Source organism: Falco rusticolus, chromosome 7 (genome assembly GCF_015220075.1).
Source record: "Falco rusticolus isolate bFalRus1 chromosome 7, bFalRus1.pri, whole genome shotgun sequence".
Classification (NCBI taxonomy): domain Eukaryota; kingdom Metazoa; phylum Chordata; class Aves; order Falconiformes; family Falconidae; genus Falco; species Falco rusticolus.
Genome location: NC_051193.1, coordinates 7,964,164 through 7,979,761, shown reverse-complemented (window position 1 = coordinate 7,979,761; position 15,598 = coordinate 7,964,164). Strand labels below are relative to the sequence as shown.

Genomic DNA, 15,598 nt, shown 5'->3' with positions numbered 1-15,598 from the left:
ATTCACACGCTGCTCCAGGGCTGCATTTTTGGTGCTGATAAAGGAGCTCACTAGTAAAAGGCCAAGAACCAGGGAAAGAAAGGAATCGTCTCCCATCTCTCCCTGTCCTGACTCCATAAACAAACCCAGAAAGAAGAGTTCTGAGTATCTTGAAAAAAGGCCCTATATTCTGAGGGCTTTTGTGGAACTTAAAGAGCCCATAATACCTGCTTTCAGGGGTAAATATTGCTCTCAACCAACTGCTTTCTAACATCTGTCAGGCTCGCTGAGACAGTTGAAACTATGTACAGATAAAGGACGAGGCATATGGGCAAATCCTCCCTACCGTGCAGAGAGAAGATCAGCATGGAGTTTACACACTGTCCAGTGCCTCTGTGAGGCCTTCATTCAAGCAGAGCCTACCTCATGGCTCTTCCACTGAGCTCAGCTGCAGCTCAGTCACTGTTGTTTTGCCCGTCGTGTTTGGTACTGGATAAGAGAGACACTTTGAACGGATGTTACAGTACAGCAATCTCAAATCCGCAGTTTGTAAATCAGCTGTTAGCAGCTCTCATAAACACTTCTCAAAGTCCTCCTCCAACAGGAGAAATAGCTGTTCATTCTCTAAACTGTCAGGGTATTGATTAAGATCAGAAAGGCTCAGTTGGCAAACTCCTGGTGTTGGTGCCTGGCTCATGATTAAGAGCTCTGTCTCAGTTCCCTTCAAGCAGGAAGAGGACAGCAAATACTGATCAAGTTTTTCACTTCCTCCCCAGTCACAGCTCAGATCCCTGAAAAATAAGATCTTCTTGGCAGAGGTCGCTGTTGCTAACACCACTTCCTATCTTGTATCTTTCATGAAAATGGTTATTTACGTATCAGGTGTCCTTCCTGTTGTGGAAACTTGGAATGTACACAATACTTTCAAAAACTCTTCTGGCAGGTTGAAGCCCTGATAGCCTATTTTCAATATGTGCACTGAAACGAGCAGCTCCATCTGAATTCAGTGATCTGACCACAGCAGTCATTTCCAAATTAACCAGCAAAGCTCGGATATTAGCAGCTGCTGTAGGAAAATGTTCACCAAGTTCTTTCATTTCAAGGTAAGTCTGTGATTACTGCTAGAGCTGTTCGCAGCTATTGTGGATACTCTCAAGTGAAACCCTTCTTTGTGTAGTCTTAACTCTTACAGGCTAACTTGTGCATTAACTAACTGTTCAGGCAGCTCTTTCTCTACGTAGTCCTGAATAAAGTGGCAAAATAAGTGAAATGAAAATATAATCAAACATGTTCATGTATCTCTTGCTCTTTCACACATACACCCCCACACAAACATCCAGTCACACACATAACACCCACAATGTCTGAGTGTTCAACTTCTGTTCCTTCCTTCCGGCTTATCTGAGACTAAAATAGTGCTGTGGTGATTTCCACGCTACAACTTCACCATGTTGGTCAGTCAAAATGACTCATACACGAGGAAATATTCTCAAGCTGAGTGGATAAGAAACCTATCGCTCCATGATGATTTCAACAAATTCTGGCCTTTGAATCCTGCTGGGAAAAAAGTATATTAAAGGGTAAACAAACACCTGGAACAAGTATCATCTGACTGCAACAGAATGTTCCTATTAACTGTGTCCTCTATGGGCTAATTGTTTGAGTTATTCAAGCCTCCTAACTCTCACTAATTCTGTATAATGTTTTGTTTCATGAGAAATTGCTCATGTTTATTCATTTCCCTATCTAGCTCGCTTGCACTTGCAAAGAATAAACAGGAGGCAACGTTTGAACAGTCACATGATACCCGTAAGAGAATTAGTTACTTTTATATAGGATCTAATTCATGCAGGAAAAAAGGGAAGGTGTGGGATTTTGGTTTGTGGGGTTTTTTTATGCTTCCAAAATCAGTGGCAAGAAATTGCATACACACATTGTACCTAAGCAAATTTAGCAAATAAGTAAATATTCAGTACACACATCCAAGCACCTTTAGCTGACTACAAAACTAACCTGATGCTTGCTAATGTAAAAAACTGGATATAAGGGAAAGATTTGTGCAAAACTAGACATTCAAGCTGTATTAGTGTAGTTCAACTAAAAAATAAAAAAGGTAGCGTAATTTTATATACCACAATCCCCACTTATAATGCAACGCTTCCAGTTTCTATAAAAACTGTTTCAAAAAGCACAAAGGGATATGATTATCCAAAAATTCTTTAAATATTCAAAACAACCATCATAGGATTATTTTCTCGAGTTACATAATTCTCCATCACGAGCTGGTGAACCATGGGCAAGGGTACGAATAAAGCCTATGAATTCACCCCATCTGTTACCACATTACTCTTCCCTCATGTTATTATTAACACAAAGGTGTACATTAGTCAAGAAAAGGTATTTAAAAGGCCTACCTCATTCTCAGCAAGGACAAGCTCTTCATCACAGAAGTAACTCTAAATACAAGCCTCCGTTTCGTGGGACAAGCATATCACAAATGTATGCCAGGGATTCTGAGAAAGCTTGCATTACCTTGTCAGTTATTTAAAAGCCAAGGCTCTGAGTTGGGAAGACATCTTTTGCTAATTTCAGTAATTAGCTGAGTCAGCTGGGAAACACCAGGCTGGTGTTTTTCAGTGCTCCAGAGGGATGGAGGAATGCAGGAAGATGCAGCTGTCAGAAGCTTCAAGCAGGCAGGTGACTTGGACCGGGAAATGACTCCTTCATTACCAATGGAAATGCTGGCAGATCATTCACCATATGCACCTTCAGGAAGATGCACTACTACAAACTCAGGCAATCATAAAGTATGAGACTTCATAGGACAAAATTAATTTTAGTATCTGTCCAGCATATGCAAAGCATTTTGTTTTGTAACATGTATTGTGTTGGCTGGGACTGGGGCACGGTGCTGTAGCAGCCTCACCTCTGTTGGGCAGATGGACCTGGCTGTACTCCTCTACCAACACAGACAAATTTGCCACTTGCTATAGATGCTGGGGGGTTTTCCCAAATTTGTACTTCTAAAATACTGAAAATAATAGCAAACTTTACATTTATTCTAGTGGATAAATCTTTCAAGCATTACCTATAGATCATTTATATGGAAAGGTTTATGCCATGCCGCTCGGGCATTAACAGCGCGCAGCTGTGTATCCATCCAGCTATCCAGTAACAAAACAGGGGTTTGCAGAAACAACCTCTTGAACCAGGGCACTTCTACATTTACAAAGTGCAGAAGCAGCCAGTATCTGTGCGGAGAGGGAGGTGTCCAGGTGATCCAGGATGGCTCATTCACAGACCGAACCCTTCACCGCCTGCTCGCCAGTGGGGCGGGCAAGGGGCTCCCGCCGGTAGTACAGCGCTCCTGAGGTAACCCCGCGCAAAGCTGGGAGAAACAGCGGCACCGCAATGTTTCACATCCCCAGCCAGCCCGGCTGTCTGCAAGGAGCATCTGGGACCGAATGCAATGCGGCGACCAGGCCGGCGCTTGCTCCCTCGGCGCCATGATGGGAGACGATGCCCACCGAGGCGCCAAGGCCTTCCCACAGCGTAGGGCCCACCGCCCTGCAGAGACTGCAGCCTGGCGGTAGGGCTGAGCAGGCAGGACCCCCGGAGGGCCCGCTGCCCGGGCTCGCCCCTGAGGGACCCCGCTGCCCGGGTTCTCAGCGGGAGGACAAGGAGCGACCCCGGCCTCGCTTCGCCTCACCACCCCTCACCGCCCCGCCCCGCCCCGCGCGGCTCCCTGGCCCCGCCCCTCCGTCCTGCCCCGCCCCTTCGCTGCCTGTTTACCCACAGGCTGTGCACGTGGTAGCTGTGCCGTGCCATTGGCCCTCTCGTCAGGTACCTGCGGCCACTCTGCCAATCAGAGCGCTGTCCACGCGCGGCCACCCGTACCCGATTGGCTCCGCCGCGGTGATCACGCAGCGTGACGCGCTCAGAGCGTGCACACTCCGAGGAACCAATGAGGAGGGGGCCCCGGGGCAGCCCGCGGCGAATGGCTGGGTGAGGAGCTGAGGAGCGGCCAATGAGAAGCGGGCCGGGGCGGGACTATCCGCTGCGGGCGCTGGCGCAGACGGGCAGGTTTTAAAGCAACCGTGGACGGCGGCCGCAGGCTTCCCCCGCAGCCGGGGAGCGATGGCGGCGGCCGGGCCGGGCCTGGGCCCCGGGGCCGGCGGGACGGTGAAGACGCTGGCCCTGGTGCTGGAGGACGAGGCCCGGCGCGGCGGCGGCGGCGGCTACTGCAGCGGGGACACGGTGTCGGGCCAGGTGCTGCTGGAGCTGGCGGGCCCGCTGCCGCTTCGCGGGCTGCGCCTGGAGGCCGCCGGCCGGGCCCGCGTCGCTTGGAGCGAGAGCTCGGGCGCCGTCCCCGGGGCGGGAACCTGGGGGGCGGCGGTGCGGGCGCCGGGGCCGGGGCCGCGGCGGGAGGCGGAGGTGCGGTACCTGGACATCCGGCAGAGCCTGCTGCGGGACCCGCCCGAAGGTGAGGGGCGGCCGCGACGCGGGGAGCGGGGGCCGCGGCGGGGGGGTGCCTGGCGGCCGCCCTGTAAGAGCCGGCGGGACCGCCTGCCGCCGCCGCGGGGTGAGACCGGGGGGGCGCGGGCGCCTCCTGCGCGGGGGAGGGCTCCGGGGCCGAGTGCCCCTACTCCCCGGGGCGGCGGAGGGGCCGGGGGCACCCGCCGCGGGAAGGCGGCCGCCTCCTACTCCCGGGGGCGGGGGAGGGGGGGCGAGGGTTGAAGCGCCCTCCCGGGGGGGAGCCGGCACCGCAGCGTGAGGCCTGGGTAGGCGCCCTGTCGGCGGGGACGGGCACACCTCCGGCTGCTGCGGCTGCAGCCTCCACCGGTGCGCCCGGAGGGGCTTGCTGCAACTTCGCCGAGTCACTGGGTTCTTCCCATAAACGGCTGGAAAATGCGGAACAAGGCTGGCAGCAAGCGGGTGGCGCTCTGCCTGTCCGACGCTCCGTGTCGGCTGCCGGCGGGGGTTTGGCTGCCCTGGGAGCCACGGGCGGGGGTTTGGCTGCCCTGGGAGCCACGGGCGGGGGTTTGGCTGCCCTGGGAGCCACGGGCGGGGGTTACACCCCCGGCGCCTTCGTGGTCGCGGGGCTCTGTCCCCAGCGTCTGTGGAGCTGCCCGTGGAAGGCACGAGAAGCGGCGGCTCCTCCTGCAGCGGGTTCGGAAAGCGGGGGCAGCCCTTCGTTGCCTGGGTCTCTAGCTGGCGGTTTAGTCACTCGGACACTGCAGCACTGTGGCTGCATTGGAAAATAAAAAGGAAATGGTGTTTTGTTCTGGAAGGGTGAAACGCATCTCAGGTTTATCTGCAGGAAAAGTAAATGTAGGCCTTTTTAAAATTGTGTAACAGGAGGCCCTCTATGAATATGTCGAGTATATTAATAGCAATTAATAATGCGGACCTTTTTAGCACAAAAATTGGTTAAATTGCTAATTGAAAAAGTAGATTAATGGCTGCCCTGGGAAAAGGAAAAGAAACTTAGTTTATGCTTTCCAGAAGCCATTTTGGATTAGAAATTGGCCAGAGTCCTGAACTGAAACTCAAGGTCTCCGTGTTTCCTTGATTTTTTCATTGAAATTGCATCCCAGCATAAATAAAGCATGGGCTCCAATCCAGAACCCACTGGGATCAATAAAAACTTCTCCTAGTCCCTTGCATCTGGGTGTTTTTATACATAAATAATTTATAAAAGCATCTGCTTTGTTCTTCTATTTATGGAATAACTAAAACATACTACTCATTTTTATCCTACAGGTGAGGAAAGCTTAATTCTTCTAGATGGAAGACATGAATTTCCGTTCAGCTTTCAACTCCCTCAAGAGTAAGTTAAATAATCCAGTCTGAATGGATTGTGCTGGACACTGCTCTTTGTGGAACATTAACGTAATGTAACTGGACTTGTGGGTGTTGGTTTTTTTAATATCAAACAGATAGGTCAGCATTATATGTTTGTCTTAATCAGCCAGCACATAGACATGCCTTGTTCGCTCTGGTTTCCCTAAGGCCCTAAAAGTACCAGCTGTAAATTGGTAAACATTTATGTACACAGGAAGCATTGATGTTTGGAACTGAATTATAAACTTACGGTAATGCTTTCATGACGGCTTGTTTCAGACCTCTGGTGACCTCTTTTACTGGGAAGTACGGCAGTATCCAATACTACGTGAAAGCAGTTCTGGAGAGGCCTGCAGCACCTGATCAAAGTGTACAGACAGAGCTTCAGGTCATTAGCCATATCGACGTCAGCTCACCAGCTTTATTGGTAAGAGGGTCCTCCACTACTCCCCCCTTTAAAGCCAGCTGCAAAAAAATCATTTCCAAGAAGCATTCACATCCAGCCATAACCATTTCCATGTTATTCTGGAGTGTCATTTTCTGACTTCTGAAAGCATATAAGCTCCCTAAGCTTTTCTCTATAAATAGATGATCTTAGGTTGTGTGAATAGCAAACAGAGTGGCTTTTTTTAATACCATTGATTACATTCCTGCTGGCAGAGATGCTCTTGCCAAAAAGTTGTGCAGGCTTCAGATGCATAAATAAGGCTTAATAATAATAATGCACAAGCCTAAAGTAGTTACTCTTACCAGAGCAACTACATTCACAGGGCTGCAGTGTCCTAAACTCTACAATAATAGTAGGTTGAGGAACAGTAATTATAGAAGAGTATTAATCATGCCCAGCTTGTCATTTATGCTCTGGCCATTATGTTACGTATCCTTCCATTTTGCATGTCGTTTTCTAACATTTAAGTGTGTGCATGCAGCTGCTTCAGAGATCTTTTCAGTTATTTCCTTATGACAGATTTGGCCACATTAAAGCATTGAGTTTCTAATAATCACTAGAAATACTGTAGAGTAGTAAGAAAGATCAGGCATTAAGTAATGAGAAAATAGGCAAGATGGAAGCTAATGAGCTGGATTCTTTTATCTCAACCCATATTATGAAAATAATATAAAATTATACCTTGCACTTTCATGATAGCAACTGGATCTAAATGGTTATCATTTAAATATGAATGAGTAATTTCTATTTTATTTAAAATCCTAGGATAATTTTAACATTTCATCATGATGTGAACATAGCTAAGAGATGTTTTGAACAGGGCTTTTTTCCTCTTTATATGCTTACATTTTAATCTTTCTCTCTAGAAAGAACTTAGAGAAGTATTTTGGCAGTGGCATCTGTAAGCAGAATAGTCTTTAATATTCAGCAGCGTGTGTTAAAAGAGTATGGAGACAGCACATCCAGATACTGCAAGGATGAAGTAGACCATAGATAATTGCATGGGAGAGGGCTGTGGGGCACATACTGTAGGCAGCATCTATCTTAATTCATTCCAAGGCTAGCACCAAAAAAGTGCAAACCACAAATCTTAGACTTTATAATGGTACTGACTGGGCCTAGTAAATTGTTTTAAGTAGCTTGAATCCTGGCTTGGACCTTTGATGCGTACTTGTGTATGTTGTAAGTTTATTCTAATGAAAACTTTACAGACAGTGTAAATGTCATCTAATGTGACAGCCTTCTGCGAATAATTAAGACAGTTTTTGTCATGAGCCTAAATTTTTTGGGGGTTGTGTGGCTTGCAAGTTATGAAGATGCATCACTTTAACCCAGCGTGTGTACATTTATCCTTTCTTATGAAGGATACAAAGGTAAAAACAGTTTACCTGCTTAACTATTAGTTGGTTGCAGATGAAACAAATTCTGCATTCTTCCGCACTGAGGGGCGTGGGCAGTACTCCGTCAGACCTTTAAAAAAATCACACGTATAAAATTTGCTATTCAGTCTTTTTGAAGACAGATTACATTCAAACGCAGATTGGTCTCTGTGTTACCTAGTTGATAGGTATGATGCAGACTGGGATTTTAAAACAGCTGTATGATCAGCTAGCCAAACCTTGGTTCCATTTTACGTCATGGCAAAACTCCAGTTGCATGGAGTAATACAGTGATTCAAATGAAGTGGATTTTAGAGCTAGATTGCAATGACTGATACGCATAACATTAAACTGCAACTGATTGATAGCTTTATGACATAAAATGAAAAATACTCTATATTTTATAGACACCTGTTCTAAGAAGTCAGGAGAAGATGGTTGGCTGTTGGTTTTTCACCTCTGGGCCAGTGTCTCTCAGTGCCAAAATTGAGAGGAAGGGATACTGTAATGGTAAGAGTAGTTACCTTGAAAATGTGACTGTTAAGCATCTAATAGGTTTTTTTTTTAATCTCTCTGAAGCCAACACTTTATAGTTGAAAGAATAGTTCCATTTAGTAGGTAGTAAATTGAGATCTATATGAACTTGCTTTAACAAAAATAATCTTGCCTTTCCCCTCACTCCCCCCTTGGGAATATAAATTGAAAGGAAGTCCTGTTAGTCAGTAATCTTAATGAAAAGCCATGTACATTTGAGTATAAAGAACAACAAAATGTTTTTATTTGGGATAAAATACTTAATTGGGGATGTAATCAGGTTTTTATGTCCTGTTTGTGTAGGCTTACACTTCTGTAAGAATGAGCTTTAGCAGCTTCTTTGTCATCTTGGTAACATTAGATACATTGAGGAAATAAAACATTCTGAAATTCAGTTAGTACTATATAAAAGGAAGATTGGCATGTAATTTGCAAATAAAGCTTTTATAGCTTGTTCATATTATGCTTAATGTTTCAAAATGAATCATTATTTATACGTAAAATATAGTAGGTGGCTATAATTCTGTCTGGATACCACTCTGGGGAAAAAAAACAACTACCTAGCTTGAGGAAACTAACAAGCACTGTTCTCATAACATTGCAGATGATGTACATGCTGCGTAACATGCTTTGATACTCCCAGAGGAAAGTTGGTAAATACAAATTATTCATTGAACTTTTTCTGTCTTTAAGGGGAAGCCATACCAATCTATGCAGAAATTGAGAACTGCTCTTCTCGTTTGATTGTTCCAAAAGCTGCCATTTTCCAAACACAAACTTACCTGGCCAGTGGGAAGACAAAAACTTTCCGACAGATGGTTGCCAATGTCCGAGGAAACCATATTGCCTCTGGGAGTACAGATACCTGGAATGGGAAAACTCTGAAAATCCCACCTGTATCCCCCTCTATACTTGACTGCTGTATTATTAGAGTAGAATATTCATTAGCTGTAAGTATGGATTTTTATTACAAATGTACATATTCTAGACTACTACATTGAGTTGGGAACAGAAGAATTTTCTCTACTGAGCAGCTATTAGATTTTAAATTTGAGAACAAGAAATATAAATAAATGCCACATCGTATGAGAGGCTGTAGATCATTAGGCGATTCTGAAATAGAGACATAGGAATAATGGAGACAATGGAAAAACGTTTCTGAGGAGGAAGCAGCTTAATTTTAGACCTGCAGAGGTTATTAGGGGAAAGTAGTTCAAGCTGAATGGGTTCCTTTAGTGACTCTTGTCAGAAATGGAAAGATGGGACTGAAAATCAAGTGCATAATTATTTTTGTCAAACTGTTTTGTATTTTTTCAATCTTATCTAGAGACAAGGTATGGAAAGGGGGAGGTTGCTGGAAAATACGGAAAGCTGCCAGGAGTATTAGCTAAACATACCTGGGATGAGAAACCTCCTAATTTTTAGACAAGCTTTAGACAAGTATAGGGAGTAGGGTAGCGTCTAGGAGCAGCAATTCAAATGGAGTCTTATGATGTTTTTTTTTCTTTCATTTGTGGGTTGTCACATAGGTGTATATCCATATTCCTGGTGCTAAGAAATTGATGATTGAAATGCCTCTGGTGATTGGCACTATTCCATGTATTGGATTTTCAAGCAGAAACTCCAGCATTACCAGCCAGTTTAGTATGGATATGAGTTGGCTGGCATTGACCATGCCAGAACACCCTGAAGGTAATACTTATTGAACTCGTCGTAATACATCATAGTACTGTCTACAACAGGAGGATAGCAGTGCCCAGTTTAAGGGCGCTTCTAGGGATATAGGCTCATGACTCATGAGAAGTGAGGCATATAAATCTAAGTCCAGAACCAAAAAAAGATTGGTGAGGATACCCCAGCTCCAGCCTTTAAGTCTTTCTTTATCCCTGTCTAATTTCAGCTGAATTTAAAGTAACTAACTTCTGATAGTGGGAATTCTACTTTGGAGGTAGGCACTTTAATCATTACTGAATATACCTTGATACAGCACAGGTTTGTTGCTGGAGTAGCCCTAAAAGCATCTGTAGTGTTCCTGCTGAATCACCCACCTAAGCTTACTAAAAACATAACTCTAGTTACAGTATTTGAGTACAGTGCACTTGATACAATTTGACAATCATACAATATTTAATTAATACAGTCTTCCTGGTCTTGGATACTGTAATACATACTTGTCTTGCTGTGAGTGAATAGTTTGAAATTTGACAGGAGCATCTCTTGTGTTTCAGCACCACCAAATTATGCTGATGTAGTGTCTGAGGAAGAGTTCTCCAGACATGTTCCTGCTTATCCACCACCAATTGACTGTGAGGAACAATTGTGTTGTCCTGTCTTTGCTTACATACAAGAGTTCCGGTTTCAGCCTCCACCTCTTTATTCAGAGGTAAAAAAATAAACAGCAGGTGGTGGTTTTATTGTCGGATGGAAAAAAAAATATCAAAACCCGCATACAGAAATGTAAGCATTATAGGCAGTAATTGTTGCTATTATTCTCTCTGTAGATTGATCCACATCCAACTGATGTAGAAGAAATTCAGCCTGTTTCATTCATGCTCTGAAGAGGATTTGTAAAGAGCATCATTGTGATGAATGTCTTAATCTTTCTGCTGCTTAAGCTGATAGTGCAGCTAAAAAGGAAATGGTTTTCTTTTTCAAAACTTATGTCTGTGTACAAGAAAGGCAAAGGAAAATGGAGAGGGAGGTATGAGCATGTTTGGTGATGGAAAAGAATCTGCTGGATTAGTCTGCACAGAGGATATTGTCGGAGCAGCTGTGCTCAGGATACTTGAGAAGTACCTGAAAACACTGAATGCTTTCTAAAAAGTGGATATACTACATAAAGTACGAGGAGGAGCTGTAAGGATCTTCTGAAGAGAAGAATTTATATTTTGTTCGGAACACTCTGGAAGAATTTACATCGTGATGTTGAGAACTTCTGTAGTAGAACTTGCATAGTAGAGCAGAACGTGGGGTAAGAAAACATTTCCAAAAGATTCCAGTGTTCAAGGGGCTTCAGTTTTGCACTGTCTGCATCCAAAAAAGGAACACTACTAAATGTGAAGTCTTCGCTCTAGGTTAACTTTGTATTTCATGAGAACCTGCTCTTCTAACAACTGCCAAGCGGTACTATTTCATCATTCATAATGATTCTAAAGACATCATGGATGACAGAATAGCTATTACGCAATATTATGAAGGCAACCATTTACTGAATGAAAGATGCAAGTATGTAAAAGAGAATTGAACTTTAATAAGAGCTTATGCACTGTGCTTTCTTTCAAGGGATTTCTTAAGGGAATTGTTCTAGCCTCTTCTACTGTGAGTTCTTTTTCTGCATCTTAAGCCTATGGATAGCATGGTAAGGGGAAGCATGGCAAGGGAGAATCCTTTTGCCAGCAGCAGGTATACTCGGCAAAATGGACAATACTTATTTATTCAGAAGCCTTTATAAGCCTACCTCTGTTTTGGATATTTACTTCTGGTCAGATTTTAGGCCAAAATAAAGTCTCGTTAAAGCTCCCGTATACTTCAAGGTTCTAAAAAGGACCCTAAATGGTTTCTGTGGTTAGTGAATGCGATAGGAGTCATAGGGAGAGGTGTAAATATACCCAGAATAGACATAGCTTATAACCGAAGTGAAAGCAGACATCAGGGGAACAAAATCCTCTGGTAATGGCACAAAGCTTTTCATTACTCCTGCATTTTTGTGTAGAGATCTATTGTCAGGGGCTGCACTAGTCATTTGCTATCCATACTGTTTTTTGTTAGTGTGTTTCCTTGTTTGTTTTTGCTGTTTAATTTTGTTTTGGTGCAATATTTTAATGTTTTCTTCCTCAGGTCATTTAGAATAGTGAGAGTTTGTTGCTGCTAAGAGTGAAGGCACAGCATTTTACTTGGCCCTTCTGCTGCCTTCCTTTAAAGTAGAACGTTTGCTTCCTGCCAAGCATTAACTGGAATAAGTAAGCCACCATCAAGAGATCACTTAAAGAAGCAGAAACACAGCATTCTCAGTACACACGTTTACAGTCAAGTCTTTAAACTACAGGGGATTTCAAACTACTAGAACTACTCCATACGTCTTACAGAAGGGTTTGGGGCTAAAATCTGGTGCTTCATGCAGTAAAAACATTGTACTTTCTGATCACTACAAAAATAGTAATTGAGTTTCCTTCATTTCATCAATAACTGCAGTTAAAAAAAGTTTAAATGTTTTTTTACGAAATCTGTCTTCATTTAAGAAGCAGGGATTTTTCTAGAGGCATACTCAGATACATATTTTTAGTCTTTTAGTATGACTTCCTTACATTGTCTTAATTTGTAGCACATAAAGTCACTTTTCCATCAGTGTAAAAGACTTGCTGATTGAGATTCATGTTTCCAAACTGCAGTTATTTTTTTCATTTGCAGGTTTTAAGTATTGTCTTCTATAGCAAATGCAGCTTTAACCAAAACTTGAGTGCATGTTTTAGAAAGGATATCCTAAAAAATTAGTATTTAACTTCAGTCTGGAGATGTAGCTCTCATGCCTTTCTATTTAAGTGGTGGCGTGCCCATACAATCAGTGCAGGATTTTCATTCACATCACCTGGAAAGGGAACAAGCATATTTTCCTTAAACAGATACCATTATAGTTACTTGAAAAGTAATGTGGCTGTGTATTAGCTTGCATGTTAAGAATTCAGAATACTAGCTTGAAGAACATTAGGTGCTTTTTTGGACTGTAATACCCAATAGGTGATGTGTGCTACCTGGTATAATAAGGGTCAAGCAAACAAGAGCATGAAGGGTAAAGATGTGCTTTCCCCACCCCACCCCCCCCCCAAAAAAAAAAATATCTTTGAGTTGTTTGTTATTGTTTGCAGATAAACTGTGGCCTTAGATTTTTTGCTGCAAAAAAGACAAATAGAATGTGTTTCTTAGGAAGCACACGTGGCCCTTCAAAGGAGGGGTGAAAACAAGATTAAATTCTGCTCTCTGACACTTGGCTTAGTGCAGAAATTGATCCTTAAAATAATTACTGTTTGCACAATAATAAGTTCAATATGCAGGGGCTTTGTTTTTTTAACTGTGAAACAGTTTAAAAAAGACAAAATTAAAAAAAAAAACTTGCTGTTTAACATACAGGAACATGATTGTATTTTGTACTAATGAATGAGCCCCATGGGTTCTTTGTTAATAAAAGTGTCAAACCTACATAGTACCGGTTCATCTCTGTTTTGGTCTCTCTAAGACAAATAGCTGCGATGTCAAGAAATACCTGCATTCTACCAGCTCGGAACACATAGGTTGCTTAATTCTTATCTGGGAGCTTTGCCTTCATCTGTCACTGCTTTAGTTCCCTGAACTATACATAACCAAGAACTGGGAAAATTCATCAAACCTGGCCTGTTCCCACCTATAGTTAATATATAATATTCAGGACTTAATTGTGGATATCATTACCTATAATGATTGAAGTGGCAGGATGTGTGCTCCAACTGCATTTCTCATCTCGTCTATTAATCTTACAGGGTATTTTATTGTGTTTCCTTTAGACATTATTATCTTTACTACGTAGTTCATTGGTCTAAATATATCAGACATAGTACAGAATGACTGTAAAGCAGAGTATCTCGTACCATGGGAAAGCAAATGACAAAATGATGTCTACCACATAGCTTACCTGAGTCACAAATGAGATGATGAAATCTCTGTCAGGGTCCTGCTCCCTAAAGATCTGAGGAACAACAAATGGAACAGTTGATTTCTTGTTTCCACTTTTGAGGGAAGACTGCAAACCTCTCCTTGGAAAATACAGGTGGAGATGCTGTTCAGGATCACATGCTCAAGCACCGGAGCTTGCAGAAAGGGTCATGACTAGAAAGGAAAACGCAAAACCTCAAATTCTGGTCTTAATTTCTAAAATGCCTTCTACTACATAATCCTAAAATATCCTAAGTTCACAGCAGCAATTCCACTTCATCCACTGTTAAGTTTTATAGGGGACTATTTCTGTTGACGCACTTGTCTATTAACATATGTTCAGTGTTTAAACAGGGAGTAAATTATGTGCTCTGCCATACAGGGATAGAGCAGATACTGCAGGCTTGTGTTTGCAGCTCTGATACTTCTGATGTTCGCATGGGAACACACAATTCACATACAGAGTAAGAGAGATCATTTAACAACTCCTGGGACATGTTCCAAACTATCAAAATAACATGTTCCATTACTCCACCACCCAATTTTAACGGTAACTCATTTTGTAAAATCTCTACTATATTTGTATACGTATCAATAAAGAAGTGTTTGGAGAGCACAGTTTGCAGACAAAGTTGATTTAAAGATAACCAATTGCTTTACTACCCCAAAACCACCAAAAAGCAGAAATGCCTGCTTTCTAGTAAAATTCTGATTTTCAGTACTCTCCTTAGGGTAGTAAATGAGCACAGGGACATAGAAACCAGGTACCGAACTGCTGTGTTTTCTAAAGCTGAGTTTATAGTATGTTAGTATCAATATGGATAGTACAGGTTACTGCACAAAGTAGATTAAAGAACTATGATGAACCCAGTCATTCAATTTTAATTCTAAAATTTTATATGTGGCGTAGACAGGATGACAGTCTCATTCCAAATTATGTAGTGGCCGTAATTTCTAAACAATTAATGTGAAATGATAATACACCAAAGCTGTACTAGACCATCACGTTACTGGCATTTCTGGACAGCTGACTAATAATGATAAGTCAAAATCCCGCAAAGCACAGTTTTACATGGAATACAAAAAGGCAACTCGAGCAGGACTTTCCTAGGGTAGCTGCTCATGCCAGCAACATGCCGTGGGCTGCCTTAGTTACACAGGGCATACTCCATCTGATTAAGTACGACTGTATTGCTGATAAATCTCTGAGCACCCATCCCTTCAAAAGAAAAGAGAAAATCCTTCTTAGTTTGGGCTTACATTCAACCATCTGGCTGCCTGTAGGGTGAGGAGAACATGAAACGTAAGGTGAAAGTGGGAGCAAGTGCTGGTGCTTGACAGACACCTACAAATTGATTGCCTCAATCTGAAGAATGCAGAGCAGCCCAAAATACTTTTATACAAATGCACAAGATAGTTGCTGTGTCAATTGGTGGCCGAGTTTCTTCTTATTTGTGATCTCAAATAACAAGCAGCCTTGGTCAGATTTGGATACCCAGTTAGGTCAGTTATATTTTTACTTGGCGCTCAGCAGCTGTGGCAACCGAACATCAAGCATCACCCAAACATCAGACCAGCCGTTCCGCTTTGCCTCTCGCTTTACTCAGCGTCCCAGACCTTTGCGGGCCGCCTTGCCCTGCTCTCCACTCTCCAGCAAAACTGCTCATTGATGCTCTGCTTACAGCATCAGACTGGGGCGGCAGTCTCTGCGGGTTCACGCAGATGGGGAGAG

At 43.2% G+C, this 15,598-nt stretch overlaps 1 protein-coding gene and 2 long non-coding RNA genes across 4 annotated transcripts in view; 1 reads left to right on the top strand and 2 right to left on the bottom strand.

The window, feature by feature from the left end:
• LOC119151015 overlaps positions 1–8,087 on the bottom strand; it is a 52,664-nt gene extending 44,577 nt beyond the window's left edge. Inside the window, exons 1-2 of the long non-coding RNA XR_005105274.1 lie at positions 7,660–8,087; positions 6,074–6,182 (exon numbers count right to left, since the gene is read on the bottom strand). This is a non-coding gene — a long non-coding RNA (uncharacterized LOC119151015). The remainder of the gene's footprint in view (positions 1–6,073; positions 6,183–7,659) is intronic.
• ARRDC4 (arrestin domain containing 4) lies at positions 3,879–12,999 on the top strand. The gene is made up of 8 exons (XM_037394300.1): positions 3,879–4,462; positions 5,743–5,809; positions 6,103–6,250; positions 8,058–8,160; positions 8,878–9,134; positions 9,714–9,876; positions 10,413–10,567; positions 10,686–12,999. Exons 1-8 carry the CDS (start codon positions 4,117–4,119, stop codon positions 10,740–10,742), a joined length of 1,296 nt encoding a protein of 431 aa, XP_037250197.1. The 5' UTR covers positions 3,879–4,116; the 3' UTR covers positions 10,743–12,999.
• The window catches only part of LOC119151016, an 87,577-nt gene continuing 81,170 nt past the window's right edge, over positions 9,192–15,598 (bottom strand). The window contains exons 3-4 of one of the 2 annotated variants that reach the window (XR_005105276.1): positions 13,847–14,040; positions 9,192–9,297 (exon numbers count right to left, since the gene is read on the bottom strand). This is a non-coding gene — a long non-coding RNA (uncharacterized LOC119151016). Of the gene's footprint in view, positions 9,298–13,438; positions 13,751–13,846; positions 14,041–15,598 lie in introns of those variants that run through there. The other variant, XR_005105275.1, reaches the window with a different exon arrangement.

What these genes read in the sequence shown, in the direction of transcription:
- ARRDC4 (XM_037394300.1), top strand. Translation starts at nt 4,117, where the DNA reads ATGGCGGCGGCCGGGCCGGGCCTGGGCCCCGGGGCCGGCGGGACGGTG. An exon ending in GAGTAGAATATTCATTAGCT is followed by an intron (nt 9,135 to 9,713) that starts GTAAGTATGGAT and finishes GTTGTCACATAG; the next exon opens with GTGTATATCCATATTCCTGG. An exon ending in CATGCCAGAACACCCTGAAG is followed by an intron (nt 9,877 to 10,412) that starts GTAATACTTATT and finishes CTTGTGTTTCAG; the next exon opens with CACCACCAAATTATGCTGAT.